A 15,617-nucleotide genomic window follows, 5' to 3' on the forward strand; every position below is an offset into this window, starting at 1 on the left:
ATTGGGCAGCGAATTGACTCTAATGGCACCACCAGGGGGCGCTGTTCGCGCTTCGCGCGTATACCGGGCTGCAGTGCGTCAAGAGCGTATTAAGAAGGCTGCTTAGTGGATAGATGTGCTGAAGGGAACGGACTAGGAACCCGTCTATTCCTAGATCAGCTGAGTGAGCAATGATAGATGAGTCGCGATCATATAGTGACGCCCACATCAACCACGTGGGCGTAGGTAGGGCATAGTTCATTGTAGTGTTGCTCCTTTACCCTGAATAGTGCTAGATCACGATCACAGCTAGGCTTGAAGATTCAATAAAAAGTATGCTGTAGTATATGCTGTTTACATTATGTAGCAGCTGATCTAATATTAGCAAGAGCGTATAAAGAAGGAACACGCGAGGTTTCCCCAAGTTATCTCAAAGCGAGAGACAGTCGCAGTCAGCAGGTATCTCGAGTCGGTTTTCGGCGAAAATACCAGATTTTCACCGCTTATTATCTCAGCATGGGGACTAGGAACTAGGGTTAGGGTAGTCCCTCTCGTAGGGACATGCGGTTTGTTTTATATTAACAAGGTAGGACAGCTGATCAATAATACTGCAAAGAATCGTCAAAGTAAAACGGGGAAAGTTTATTAATTCGACTAATACTGCAACATGCTTTTAGCATTTCACCGTTGTACGCTCTCCTTCTTTATACGCTCTTGATATTAGCTATTCCACTATGGCATGTGCCAGTACGACTCAAAAGCGGATGCACGCGAACGTGAGATAAACGTATTTTCTTGGCATGATTTTGCAAAAACGGGTGTTTGAGGAGGGTATATATAGAGCGCTATATGAACAGCCTTATAAATTGTTATATAACCGTGCTTCCATATAAATGAGCTGTGCAATATTGCCAACAGAGCAAGTATGGCGAAGGTTGTTTTTGTCGGTTACGACAACGTATAACCTGTTTCAGGCATGTTCATAAGTGCATGTTCGCCTATCTGTGCAAAACTCGATCGACATTAAAATCCCGATTTAACATATGCCGATTAGACTGACGATTGGCTTTGACTGTTGAGGCTGCGTTTAGCTTTGGCCCTTATAGCTATAGTGATCACCGACTTAAGAAGCCGATCTAGAAAGCAATTTCTCGTACTAGTGGCGCGAATTGATGTGAAACCGGTGCGTCGCTATCTCAGTTCTTTGTGCCTCATCATAAAACGTTATATACAGAGCGTGCGTGTAATTCTGTAGTACACATGCACCCATTCAAGCGTACGTGCGTACAAGCATGCGCACATGGGTATGTGTTAGTGCGTGCCAGTGTGCGTGTCTGCGTGCGTGCGTGAGTGCGTACGTGTGTTTGTGCGCGCGTGCGTATGTGTGCAAGCGTACATACGCGCTCGTGTGTGGTATTACCGTGTTAGTGCGTAGTCTGTAGCAATGTGCGTAGTCTGTAGCAATGTGTGGAGTAGTGCGATTTTGAAATTGCGCAGCGTCACGCTGTTTTCAAAATTTAGTGATAGAGAGAGCGAGTTATGGAGATAATCTGTGTAAGAGGGGAAGAGCGATTGTTGGATAGTACGAGGGGTGATAGAGAGAGCGAGTTATGGAGATAATCTGTGTAAGAGGGGAAGAGCGATTGTTGGATAGCACGAGGGCTGATAGAGAGGGTAGGAGAATGTATTGAGATGTAGAGAGAGTAAGGGGAAGGGTGTGGTGAGTAGTGTGAGGAATAGGTAGAGATAGTGTAGTATGTGTGTGTGCGTGTGAGGTATATGATGGAAAGAAGAAAATATGGAGATGGAACGGGCATAGAATAAACTGATGGTGAAAGAGAAATTAGAGCGGAGATAAATAAGAGAAAAATAGAGCTTGTCTGTGGTACGTACTGTAAAAATTCTATGATTCAACGATTTTTAGCGAATTTCTGACCAACACACCATGCATATATATCATATATATATACATTTGTGTGCGCGCGCGCGTGTGTGTGTGTATGTGTTGGTCAGAAATTCGCTAAACAATCGGTGTCAGTTGATTTCGGGACAGGTATAATTCCCCAATTCATTTATTATCTGCATGGGAAACGAGTTGTGCCGACAGACAGGCGTTTTATTTGTTCTTATAACTGCGTGTCCGGGCATAGCAAGAAGTGTCTTTGTTCTTTTTTTCGTTCTTACGTCTGCAATGTAAGTAGTTAGCAGCGCAACATCTGCCCCTGGTCCACGCAGCGTCACTCCGTAGTCGTTTACGCTTCTAATTCTGTTTATGTGAATGAGGCAAGTGGGAGAGGAACCGGTTCAATCGGCTTGTTATGCTTGTGAATGGATTTAGTACGCTTCTGGCATTCTCTGACCACCAATCACCGAGCGCCCAAACTTGCTAACTGACGCAGTCAAACCGGTTGCACTGGCCGGCCTCGTTTGGCCACACAAAGAGTGCGGTGACAAGATGTGAAAATGCGATATGTGTGCTGGGATGACGCCGGTCTAACTTTCTGGGATGATGGGTTGGGGCGCGAATAGCTGGGATGGGGGCTTTTTGTCCCATCAGTCGGCGAGGGTAGTCTTACGTTTAAGCGATTGCAATACGATGCCACGCAATCCGTCTCCCGTGACTGCATGCTTAACTTAGGTAGTAAGCAGAATGTTTGGTTCAAAGGTGTTAGTATATCCCCCTAGCCAAGTGTCGATACTGCCAACCGTGTTTCAAATTTGGCGCGTCGCGCACTCGAGCATATTTTTCACCGGGGTACATTATTTAGAGTGGCCATCGCAAGATTTCTGTAAACGCGTAGGGTCTTTTTTTCCAACCCGGGACAGTCTATGCTGCAGTCTGCGCAGCGGCAGAATCAGTCGTTTGTCTCTCACACAAAGCGACCAGAGTGTCGAGCCATTCGTGGTTGCCCGTTCGCTCACTGGCAGGTTTGCTGTCGTTATTTGAACCGGTGCTCCGAGGCGCAGCGTTAAAGGCGTCAAGATAGCCATTTTATCCAGAGATCGGGTCAGTGGCTGTACGACTGCGCGGGCGGGCGCGATATTACGCAAACTTCGGGGTTTCGGCGGACTGTCGGACGTCTCATAGCGAGACATGTGTTGTTGCTCTTGACACCAGAAGCTACCGTATCGAATTGCGTGTGCTTCCTGGAGGCAGGCCTGCTGTGTGGCCTTCCCATGCCACTTGCTGCGGGAGGCAAATAGACTGTATACGGTCACGGACTCAACTAGTGGGTTCTAGTCGCGACTGCTCTAGGCTTGCGTCTTGAGTGTTATGTGTGGACAATGAATGACACGTAATTCACAGTGACGTTGGTTTATTTCGATACGGGTGTGATTCAAGTGCCAAGAAGGTTATTTGCGGTGCGAAGGAGACCAATTCCTGTGGATGACTGTGTTTCTGGTGCATGTAGTTGAGAACCATGACTAGATCCACACTCATCCACAGTAAGTGGTAAATGTGACAGCGCGCAGTGAAAAACAAGGGAATTATGTAGAATATCGGTAGTTCAATGTTTATATCCGTGTAACCTAGTATGGATGCGTTGTACTATATATGCTCATTCAATTGCAATTAATTTACTTGTTCCATAAAATAATGTTAAATCTAATTCCGTATATATGATATTCACATGATTCGTATGATATGACGATGGCTTACGCAAATGCAACTTGTAATAATTAATAATTCTATGGTACTGAGAATATTAGTTAATTGAAAATAGGCCTAACTCACGAAATTTTGTGTATAAAAGTAATAAACACTCTATTATGTGTATTCTAAATATTGTCTTGATATTTTTTTATATATATTTAGATGCGGTATGAGATACAGTAAGTAGCAAGGACGGGTCACATACCGGACACTTGTAGTGAACTCGTTTTTCACGTCAGCCGCTCGATCGGTGCCTCGGTCGTTGCATACCATAAGTGTACCCATCCCACTTCCAGCATGCACTTGCATGCCTATACAAATAGCAGTAGCGGTATGCGTAATGTACAAGCAATGCACATATGACAGCAAGCATATATATATATTATTATATATATATGGAAATTGTGGCAACGCTTCTCTAGTATCCCGTCTCATCTGGATCGGCCTCCATAGTTTAGCGGTTGATCGGCCTCCATGTGTTGGAGGGAGGGGGGCTTTCTAGTGCGCATTCGAGGGCGCTGCTTGTAAATCTTTGTTCGGGGTGTGTGTGCGGAGACGGCCCCACCCCCTCTGCTAGTAGGGTGCTCCCGCACACCAGCTGCTGCGGCCGAGTGTCCCATTCAGTTTGTGTGCTCTAGCGAAAAGATCACAAGGTTAGCATTGGCGGTAATATTCGCTTCGGGAAGATGCTTTTAGCGCCCCTGGTGGATGTATGCCCTATAATGGCCTAGATGACCCTGCACATTAAAACCGCGTTAAGAGAGACCTCTTAAGCTATATCTATTTTTTAAATATCATATTACCAAAAAATAGCGATGAAACTTCACGAGCGTGCATTCAATTGGATAGGATAGTTTTTTTTTAATGCGGGAGCATTGGTGAATAATGTAAAATTGTGTAAACAAGCACAGTACGTCGGTTTATATTCAAGTTGATTTCAGCGCACATGCAGTTTGTTATCTTGATGTAGATAATACGATAAATAACACGAAGTGAAACAATATTAACAAATTTTAAAATTGTAACAACAGTAATTGTGTACGTGATAAACGTGATGTACACGCTGCCCATACGTACGCTGTACGCGCGTAATTAGATTCGCAGGTAATAGTGTCACAGGAATAGATTGCCGGGTCAGCTTGGTCGGTGAATACCCGATAGGTGTGCTAATTCTTCATCACCGGGTATACATTCGTCCAAGTTTGCACGGCTATATATACGTACACGGATACAGGAGTTACAGGATACGGACTACACCTCCGTTTGTCAGAACGCCTTACTCGGTGCATGGGTTCCCGGTAGGTGGCGCTGCGAGCATCACCGGGTACACATTCATCCCAGGCTGGTGTTTCTCGTCTGCCCTGCAAGGAGATTTCATCGCAAGTACTGCCCATACGATGAATACCCGTATTACAGTACCGCTGAATGAAGCAGATTATATGGTGAAACTACTGGGTGCGTGTGCGTCCGGTAGGTGTCACTGCGAGCATCACCGGGTGCACATTCATCCCAGCTGGATCTACCGCTGCAACCGCCCACATCGTATGCGCGCGCAAAATTAATAATTATAATGATTGATATAGCCAGACACATTGGCGGCGGGAATTTCGCAGACCTCATGCTTGGGTGATGGGCGTCCGGTCGGTGTTGTGTGAAACCATCACCGGGTGCACATTCATCCTAGTATGTTCTGCAGTTGCCTCATACTTTTAGACGATGGTGTCACCTGATTAGCCTGCGTATGCGTGTAAGTGGGTGGTTAGATTTGTGGAGCCTCTGCACGGAGGATTGTGAAAGTACAGCAATCTAACTTGGCGGGTGGGTGCCCGGTAGATGTCACGTATAAACGTCACCGGGTGAACATTCGTCCAAGTTAGTTGCATCTATACGTCGATCGCGAGCTTCATATGAGTCCAACTAACAGTGTGTGAATATGTTTGACTACTATTGCGTTAAAACTGGGAGACGAACGATGTGAACATTAACGCGTGATTTAATTTCGGCCATCATTTTACCGTCTAGTAGTGTAAAAATCGTTATAATCTTATGCATCCTATTTATAATATTTATGAACGATTTTCCTAAGACCACCGAAAATTGTTACAGAACTATAATTCATAACTCGTCTCTCTAGTCTGAATCGCGTTCTCATATAGATAATGTTATGTTATCAGGTCATGTCATCGACAGTACTATATATACCTTATAAAACCATGAGATGTTACTCGCATTTTAATTTGTATAACCACAATAATTTTTATATATTTCTTTATGTTCCTTATTTGTCTTTATTTTATTTTATATATATATTTTTTCTTTTCTTATAGATTCACAGAGGTGGTGATCGAATAATTGGTGTTGAACCAATTAACCTGTCGCCGCAGCATATGAAGCCATCACAGAGAAGCCATGCGTCTGCTGCTAAGCGTGAAACACGCCATTGCACGCGAACGTCCTACGACTATTCGCGATACTTCACGAACACCAGTTTAGCGTTATATTGATGTATGTATTAATAACTACCAAAGATTAATAACTATAGCGCGATTAATAACAATAATAAATATCTAAAATATAGAAGTATAATAATCTTAATATCTAAGTATATATAGATAGTATAGCATGCCATATGAATTGTAAATTGTGTGTTATACCGAAATTCTTTATTGTTTTGAATTTTTCCCCAATTTCACATGTTGATATCGCCAGATCCCCATGCATAAACTATCCTCTTTCTCGCTCTTTCTCTCTCTCTCTCTGTCTCTCTCTCTCTCTCTCTCTCTCTCGTTCTGTCTCTGTCTCTGTCTCTCTCTTCTCTCGTTCTGTCTCTGTCTCTCTCTTCTCTCGTTCTGTCTCTGTCTCTCTTTTCTCTCGTTCTCTCTCTTTTTTTCTCTCTCTTTCTCTCTCTCTCTCTCTCTTTTCTCTCTTTCTCTCTCTCTCTCTCTTTCTCTCTCTTTCTCTATCTTTTCCCCCTCTAAGACGCAGACCCCCTCCCATCCCTTTGTCTTGCTCTCCTCTCCTCTCTCAATCTATTCTCTCTCTTTCAAATCTACTCTTAATTTCTCTCTTTTTGTCTCTCACCATCTCTGCACTCTCTCTTTCCTCTCCATGTCTTTTTGTTCGTCGCCCCCTTTCTTCTCCCTCTTCCCACCCAGATCTACCCTTTTTTCTCTCTCTTCTCCTCTCTCTCTCTCTTTCTGTCTCTCTCTTTCTCTGTCTTTTCTCTCTCTATTCTCTTTTCTTTCTGTCTCTCTCTCTTTTTGGTAACTCTAGTTTGCAATAACATTTTAGCAACGGTTAGCACACACTATTTACTCTCAAAAAGAGAGAAAATTCTCAAAAAGAAACAAACCCAAATATAAAATGGATAAAATCTAAGAATCTAAGCTCCTTTGTGTGATATTTCGTTATTTTAATAAAGACGTGACAAGAGTATTATGTTGTATTTTCTTATTGATATTATTGAAAGTCATCAGAATGCGTACGTGATATAATACATGTATATACATGTAAGAAATTAACCTAAAATTTAAATAAATGCTATATCCTCTTTCACTTGCTTTTCCCGTCATCTCTCTGAACACCTCCTCCATACGAGCATCAGCAACCTCACCCATCTCATTCTTTCTAAATTCACCTACTCGTTTCTATCTATTACGGCATGCATCTCATCTATTAAATCATGCGAAATGTCCTCTTGTCGTATCAACTCTGACTGTCGGTTCCTTTTACATACGCATGCACATACCTTCCTCTCGAATCTTTGCTTTGCCAATTCTCCTGTAATAGCACTCGCACATGCAAAAAGAAAATGCGCGACAGGCACGCATCCCGCTAGCAACCCGGAAATGCCGAGCTCCTAATACGTGATAAATACATTCAATTAATGGATCCAGCTTCGAATCATAATTAATAGATCACACATACACACAGGCACACACACACACACACACACACACACACACACACACACACACACACACACACACACACACACACACACACACACACACACACACACACACACACACACACACACCGGATTAAGCTAGTGCGGGGCCTGTAGCACATGTTATAAAGGGGCACATGTTAATCTAAATCTAAAACATTTGTAATAGATTTACTGACAAACAAACTCTGCCAGCACTCATTATCGTATCAAGCTTACGTGTATGCTAAAATAATTTTGTGAACAAAGTTTAACTATTAGATAGTTCATGATATCACGGGGCCTGTAGCAAATGCTACTTTTGCTACTATTGTTAATCCGGTAATGGCACGCGCACGCGCGACGACGCACCACATACATACGACACACACACACACACACACACACACACACACACACACACACACACACACACACACACACACACACACACACACACACACACAATCACACACAACACACACACAATCAACACACACACAATCATGCACACACACACAACACACACACCACACACACACACACACACACACACAACACACAGCAGGGGGAGAAGGAAAGAGGGAGAGAAGAGAGAGACAGGCGTGCACCACGCACACACGTTGTAGGCACGTATACTGCTATTGCTATTTGACGTGTAATGTGTTTTTACTTTGGGGTGGGTACACACACACGCAGTTCACAGACAGATAGACACACATGCAGAGAGATATACTCAGCACACACGCACAGAGAGAGAGAAGAGAGACAGGCGCGCACACGCCCGCCCCCCCCCCCCCCACACACACACGCACGCACATATATACACACATGCACTACTGATCAAATGATTTCTTTGACCGTGACCTACGGCTACAGACCGTTTTCTATATCATTGAGCAATGTTACGTTTCATATGACATTTGATATTTTATATGACAGATGATTGATGGAAATGCTACAGCTCTGATAAGCTCTTAGCTCTGGCCCTGTCATAATGGCCCTGTCACACATTGACGATTTAGCCAGCGTTATGCCGGACGTATCAAAATTTCTCTAACGCTGGCATACGCTGAACTATCAATGTTTTTTTCAATTTTGGGCGTATACATAGCGTATTCATAACGAGTTTTGGACGTATACTTAACGTATTAGTAACGTATATAGTACGTTTCGATAATTTATAGATAACTTATACCAACGAATGCTTAGCGTGTTGCCGGCGTTCACAACTTATGCCCAACGATAGTCTAAAGGCCGCCGCACACCAGCCGATTTTACAAACGATGAAGCGATAAAGCGATGAAGCGATGAAGCGATGAAGCGATGAAGCGATGAAGCGATGAAGCGATGAAGGCGATGAAGCGATGTAGGTGTGCGGCGCACACCTCGATAATTTCTTCAATATTTATCGCACACGATTTTCCTGAGGTCAGCGCGCACACACCACAAAATCGCGTCCAAATAATCGGTTCAAAATCAAACATGTTTTTTTGGAACGATCACGCACGATAAAAAAAAATCGTCTACAAATGAACGCGCACACCTACATCGTTTCATCGCTTCATCGCTTCAATCGCTTCATCGTTTGTAAAAATCGGCTGGTGTGCGGTGGCCTTAACTTATGCATAGGCGCGCGGCGCGCTGTATCGCCGACGATCAGGTGTCGTAGCCTATAAAAAGGCTCCCGCTCGACGATTCAAATCATAAACGCACTAGACATCGCAGTATCAACATCACCTTCGCAGTATCAACATGCCAATACCATTTTTATATACCAATTCCCTTAAACGCTGCCAATACGCCATTATACGCTAGCTGTAGTTAGAAACACGTTCAGTAAGTTCTGTGGTCGTCCGCGACACGTCAAATACGTCAATATGCGTTGGAGACAAGTTACACATAGGTTCAAAGCACGTTACTCATAAGTAGAAATAAGTTTCGGGTAGCGCTAGACATTATCTCGACGTATTTCGACTTATGAGTAACTTACAAGTAACGTGTGTGAACGTGTGTCAACGATCGCATAACTTACCTACAACTTATGGCCCGCGTATGCGGGACGTATGGGCATACGCTGGCATACGTCGGAAAATTTTGAACATGCTCAAAATTTTTCGCCGACCTCGCCGTACTACGACGTATACCAGCGTGCTTCAGCGTGCTTCAGCGTGCTCTTAACTTATACAAAGCCTTACCCATAACTTATTCGACGTACGCGCAGCGTATTCACCAAATTTTTGATACGTCCGGCATACGCTGGCTAAATCGTCAATGTGTGACAGGGCCATTAGCTTTAGCTCTTAGCTTAAGCTCTTAAGCTCTAGCTCTTAAGAATGTGCCATTGTGGACGGCGTAATAAACAGTCACATACTTATATAATGACCAGATGACGGGAATGAACTGGCCAATCAGAGTAGTACACGGCAATATCAACAAGAGCGTATTAAGAAGGCTGCTTAGTGGATAGATGTGCTGAAGGGAACGGACTAGGAACCCGTCTATTCCTAGATCAGCTGAGTGAGCAATGATAGATGAGTCGCGATCATATAGTGACGCCCACATCAACCACGTGGGCGTAGGTAGGGCATAGTTCATTGTAGTGTTGCTCCTTTACCCTGAATAGTGCTAGATCACGATCACAGAGCTAGGCTGAAGATTCAATAAAAAGTATGCTGTAGTATATGCTGTTTACATTATGTAGCAGCTGATCTAATATTAGCAAGAGCGTATAAAGAAGGAACCACGCGAGGTTTCCCAAGTATTCTCAAAGCGAGAGACAGTCGCAGTCAGCAGGTATCTCGAGTCGGTTTTCGGCGAAAATACCAGATTTTCACCGCTTATTATCTCAGCATGGGGGATCGTAGGGACATGCAGTTTGTTTTATATTAACAAGGTAGGACAGCTGATCAATAATACTGCAAAGAATCGTCAAAGTAAAACGGGGAAAGTTTATTAATTCGACTAATACTGCAACATGCTTTTAGCATTTCACCGTTGTACGCTCTCCTTCTTTATACGCTCTTGATATTAGCTATTCCACTATGGCATGTGCCAGTACGACTCAAAAGCGGATGCACGCGAACGTGAGATAAACGTATTTTCTGGCATGATTTTGCAAAAACGGGTGTTTGAGGAGGGTATATATAGAGCGCTATATGAACAGCCTTATAAATTGTTATATAACCGTGCTTCTTAATATGAGCTGTGCAATATTGCCAACAGAGCAAGTATGGCGAAGGTTGTTTTGCGTCGGTTACGACAACGTATAACCTGTTTCAGGCATGTTCATAAGTGCATGTTCGCCTATCTGTGCAAAACTCGATCGACATTAAAATCCCGATTTAACATATGCCGATTAGACTGACGATTGGCTTTGACTGTTGAGGGCTGCGTTTAGCTTTGGCCTTATAGCTATAGTGATCACCGACTTAAGAAGCCGATCTAGAAAGCAATTTCTCGTACTAGTGGCGCGAATTGATGTGAAACCGGTGCGTCGCCATCTCAGTTCTTTGTGCCTCATCAATAAAACGTTATATACAGAGCGTGCGTGTAATTCTGTAGTACACATGCACCCATTCAAGCGTACGTGCGTACAAGCATGCGCACATGGGTATGTGTTAGTGCGTGCCAGTGTGCGTGTCTGCGTGCGTGCGTGAGTGCGTACGTGTGTTTGTGCGCGCGTGCGTATGTGTGCAAGCGTACATACGCGCTCGTGTGTGGTATTACCGTGTTAGTGCGTAGTCTGTAGCAATGTGTGGAGTAGTGCGATTTTGAAATTGCGCAGCGTCACGCTGTTTTCAAAATTTATGGCACGTAGGCCGAGATAACATGCACGCAGATGCGAATTGTACATATATATATAACGATCCTATCTATAGTTCGTATATATATATATATATATATATATATAGTAATTGACGTGTCCTTACCAGATCGACAGATCCGGTTTTCATGTGGCATAGCTCACAGTAGTGGCAAGGACAACTTGATGTTTCTTCTCATATGGAACCTGGGTGATATATCATACAAACGTGCAAGCCTATAACCCTGATTTTTTTTTTTACGATTACGTTGCGTAATCGTACAGTATCGAGCGTGCGAACAGTTGAGCTACAAACGCCAAGATGATACACACTAATTACAGAGGCTGTAAGGTACGATGTGGTAAAAATATACTTTATGAAAATGTTACCCTTATTCTTGTTCACAGATTATATACCAGCGATGTCGGGTGAAATATACTTATGACATTATAAGTGGCATTATAATACCCACATTTGACACTGCTACAATTCTTTCAGGTCTTTATATCGTCTCCATATTACAAATAGTCAATAAATGGCAGAAAATAATCCATCGATAAGCGTGCGAGAGTGCGACAGTTTAACTTCCTTCGACTCTGTATATAATCAATCACCAACTTATTGACATATTCGTCAGCATGTCACGAACAGCATTACTTGCAAACCTGCTGCAGGAATGGTGCGATGGTGGACTCCCGATGTCGACAACGAGTGATGAAGCCACGAAGATGTTTGACGCCACATTATCGCAGGTGTAGTACTAGTACCGCAATAAATCTCCATAGATGTAATTACCTAATTCATAATAAACATTTCGTAATCGATCATCGGTTGGACCCAAGTAACCGATGATCGGTTACAATCGGTTACTCGGGTGTTGAATGCCTGCGTGTGCGTAACGTCGTGTGCATGTATGTGCTTGTTTAGCCCTGTTTACTGTTTGTTTGCACTGTTTACTATTGTTGTGTATAATACATGTATGTTAATAAAGGATAACTTGTATAGTAGCGATGATATCTCTGATTCTCATCACTTTTCCAAGTTTTCTTGTTCAAGTTTAAAAGTGTTTTTTTTTCGATTAAATCGATTATGGAGTTTGATAACCAAGCGCTTGGTTCGAGCCACTGTTCAACCGATGATCGAGTATAATCGATGATCGTGACATCACTAGGCGCTTGGTTCGAGCCACTGTTCAACCGATGATCGAGTATAATCGATGATCGTGACATCACTAATGAACATACTAGAACACGGATGCCAATCAAACATAACTATATGTTTCCCAGGGGATATGCGTACTAGTACGTCGTGAGACGTTACAGTAAATAGCACTGCCGCGTATGAAACAGATAAGGTGTTACGTGGAAGAAAGTTCGTACTGTTAAAGTTAGGTTCCTCTAGACAGATTGCTTCTTGATAGAAAGCTAAGAGAATATAAAAACGAAGAGTGCCCAGAACTGGGTACTATAACTTCGATAACGTATAAAATATTCTGATAAAAAATCACCCTAAATATATCCCTTCGCACAATATTTCTAGAAAAACATGTTTTCTTGTCAATATACTGTAGCAACCATATCATGTGGCATGAAGCAAGATTACAACAATATTTTCTAGTGAATAATCGCATTGTAGATCGTTATAATAGGCCTATATTCGACACCAGTACGACCAAACACGCATTGAGCTGTTTTCCAATTATACCATCTACTTCAGTACGTTGGATTTCGAGATGAGACAAGTGTTGGCGGCATGGCAAAAACAATGGAGAGAATGTTGTCTGCCGACCCTGAATTTGGTAGGTTGGAAGAATAAAGGTCAACGATCAGATGGTCGCGCCGCGTTCACGATCATAAATCGCGATGATGAATACTCTTAAATAACGTGAATAACCTTGGTTTTAAATTCGTAATTTGGGTTGAATTATTCACTGTGTGTCATCAGCTACCTGTATGGCAGTGATATTGTCGAAATTAAAGGAAAGGCGAATTGTTTCACCTTTGAATATGTCTTTGATTTTGTTGAAATAGTTTGATAGAATACTACTAAATCCGAGTTAAATATCATAGATTTGTCTTTGTAAAAAGTATGTTTTGTTTACCTTTATAATTATATATGCTTTCTGTTAACTGCAGTGATGGGACGAGTGATTGTCAACGGATTGACGGTGGTGGGTATGGGTAAATCGCCTCGCTGGGACAAGCAGCTACGTCAGAGTATCGATGAGATGGTTAGGTTGGCAGAAACGCGTAAAATCACGAAACGCGAAACAAAGCATGTTGAAGCCATTAAATTGCTATCTGATGGGTAAGTTGAAGCATGAACATGCGATTAGTTGTGATGAATCTTGGTAATTGCGATTATAAACAAGACAACTCACGTATCCCCTAACTATCGTGTGTTATGTGAAAACAGCAATTATCAAGACGTCTTAGTAACAGCCAACGTTAATTGTAGCCACCCATCAAGTGAATTCTGATTTCTGCTTTATTTATCAGTCAGGTTAACGTTATAACATTATTTTCTGTGAAACAAAGTATTAAGTTTAAAATTAGTGGTTCGTGATTGCGATGTACACTAACTCTAATCCTAAATTCTAACCTATAGTTTTTGTGCTACCCCACATTTGTGTATGTTCACGTACATAGATGTTACTAAAATTCTGTGTGCATTTTGCATCTATTTGAAGGTAAAGAACTACTCAATTCAAAGGGCATCAATTAGTATAGTGGGTATCATAGTAGCGTTCACGAATGAAGACATACCACATGATTAAGAATATAGTGCTAATAATTATCTATCAATATGATGGTAATCCAGAATGCTAATATCTTCACAGCTATATGTACGAGGCCACGCAAGTGTGGGAAGACATCCTCGTCGACCATCCGACAGACATATTGGCGTTGAAACAAGGTCAAGACGCGTACTACAGGCTTGGCAAACCCGTCCAGATGCGAGATTCCATTGCCAGGGTCTTACCTCATTGGGATGCCTCCATTCCGCTGTATGCGTAAGTATTGTGTGTACTGACTGCACATATTCTTACAGTGCAAGCAAACGCTTATCTGCGCTATTCTTTTATGCTAGAAAGAATACATTTAGATATTATTTCAGATATCTTCCTGGATTCTATGCGTTTGGTTTATGCGAGACTGATCACTGGAACGAAGCAGAAAAGAGTGCTAATAAGGTAGAAAAATTCAATGAAAAGTGCATGAGATTCAAGTAGTGTGGTTTTTGAGAATGTAATATAACATAACACTAACCCGAGTAAATATGTATCATACACTCCAGTTTCTCTTTCGCTTTTCTTCAAATCTTGCCATTTTGCGGATGTGTGTATGTAGTACACTGCCACACATGTAAAGAGACGCTGTGAATATTTTGGAACTGGTGCAAGCCAGACACACCTTTTGTATGAAACATCAAATATGTCATCTCTTTTTAACTGAATGGACTGAATTAAGATTTTTTTTTACATGACAGGGCATTGAGCTTATTCCAACTAGCTCATGGGCAACGCATGTCTTAGCTCACGTATACGAGATGCAGGGAAGGACCCAGGAGGGTATATCCCACTTAAGCACAACGCTGGATAACTGGACGGTAAAAAGAGATAACACATATAATCTCGCACTTGAGAAAAAAATGCATCAAAATTATCTGTCAATTTCCGTTTTAGGTAATATTACATTACGATTTTGTATCTTCTAGGATCATAGTTCGGCTCCATTGGCTAACCACATATTTTGGCACTGGGCAGTTTTTCACATAGAAAGGGTGAGTTTTACGTGCCTTCGTTCACCTGTAACTGCGCAATTAGTCACCATAAACACGCACGCACGCACGCACGCACGTACGCATGCACGCACGCACGCACGCACGCACGCACGCACGCAGATACATAATCATCACAAATACATATTATCAGGAGCGTATAATGACAAATACAACTATGACAACTATGAGTAATTCCTATTCATGTGTAAACACACTAGACCGTGTAGTAACGTTTACACGAGATTGAATTGTTTCATGTGTTTTTATACAGGGTGAATATACAGCGGCTCTGGACCTGTTTGACTCACAAGTAAGCGAATGTACGGTGCGCCAAATTAGTGTAAGGGATATGGGTTGTTTTGCGAAAAATTTCTTGGTTAGTATATATATATCTCCGATTTATGCGAGAGATAAACCTCACATAAAGGGAAATTGTTAATATTGATTATCATTCAAGTATCAGGAA

At 42.4% G+C, this 15,617-nt stretch overlaps 1 protein-coding gene across 1 annotated transcript in view; it reads left to right on the forward strand.

The window, feature by feature from the left end:
• The window catches only part of LOC106811298 (tetratricopeptide repeat protein 38-like), an 18,805-nt gene that overhangs the window by 998 nt on the left and 2,190 nt on the right, over positions 1-15,617 (forward strand). The window contains exons 2-11 of the mRNA XM_014814869.1: positions 5,962-6,139; positions 11,653-11,719; positions 12,043-12,120; positions 13,085-13,166; positions 13,504-13,675; positions 14,208-14,381; positions 14,486-14,561; positions 14,858-14,977; positions 15,086-15,151; positions 15,423-15,504. Of these exons, the coding sequence (XP_014670355.1) occupies positions 11,690-11,719; positions 12,043-12,120; positions 13,085-13,166; positions 13,504-13,675; positions 14,208-14,381; positions 14,486-14,561; positions 14,858-14,977; positions 15,086-15,151; positions 15,423-15,504 (880 nt within the window). The 5' untranslated portion in view covers positions 5,962-6,139; positions 11,653-11,689. The remainder of the gene's footprint in view (positions 1-5,961; positions 6,140-11,652; positions 11,720-12,042; positions 12,121-13,084; positions 13,167-13,503; positions 13,676-14,207; positions 14,382-14,485; positions 14,562-14,857; positions 14,978-15,085; positions 15,152-15,422; positions 15,505-15,617) is intronic.

Source organism: Priapulus caudatus, unplaced genomic scaffold, assembly GCF_000485595.1.
Source record: "Priapulus caudatus unplaced genomic scaffold, Priapulus_caudatus-5.0.1 Scaffold526, whole genome shotgun sequence".
NCBI classification, from domain to species: domain Eukaryota; kingdom Metazoa; phylum Priapulida; class Priapulimorpha; order Priapulimorphida; family Priapulidae; genus Priapulus; species Priapulus caudatus.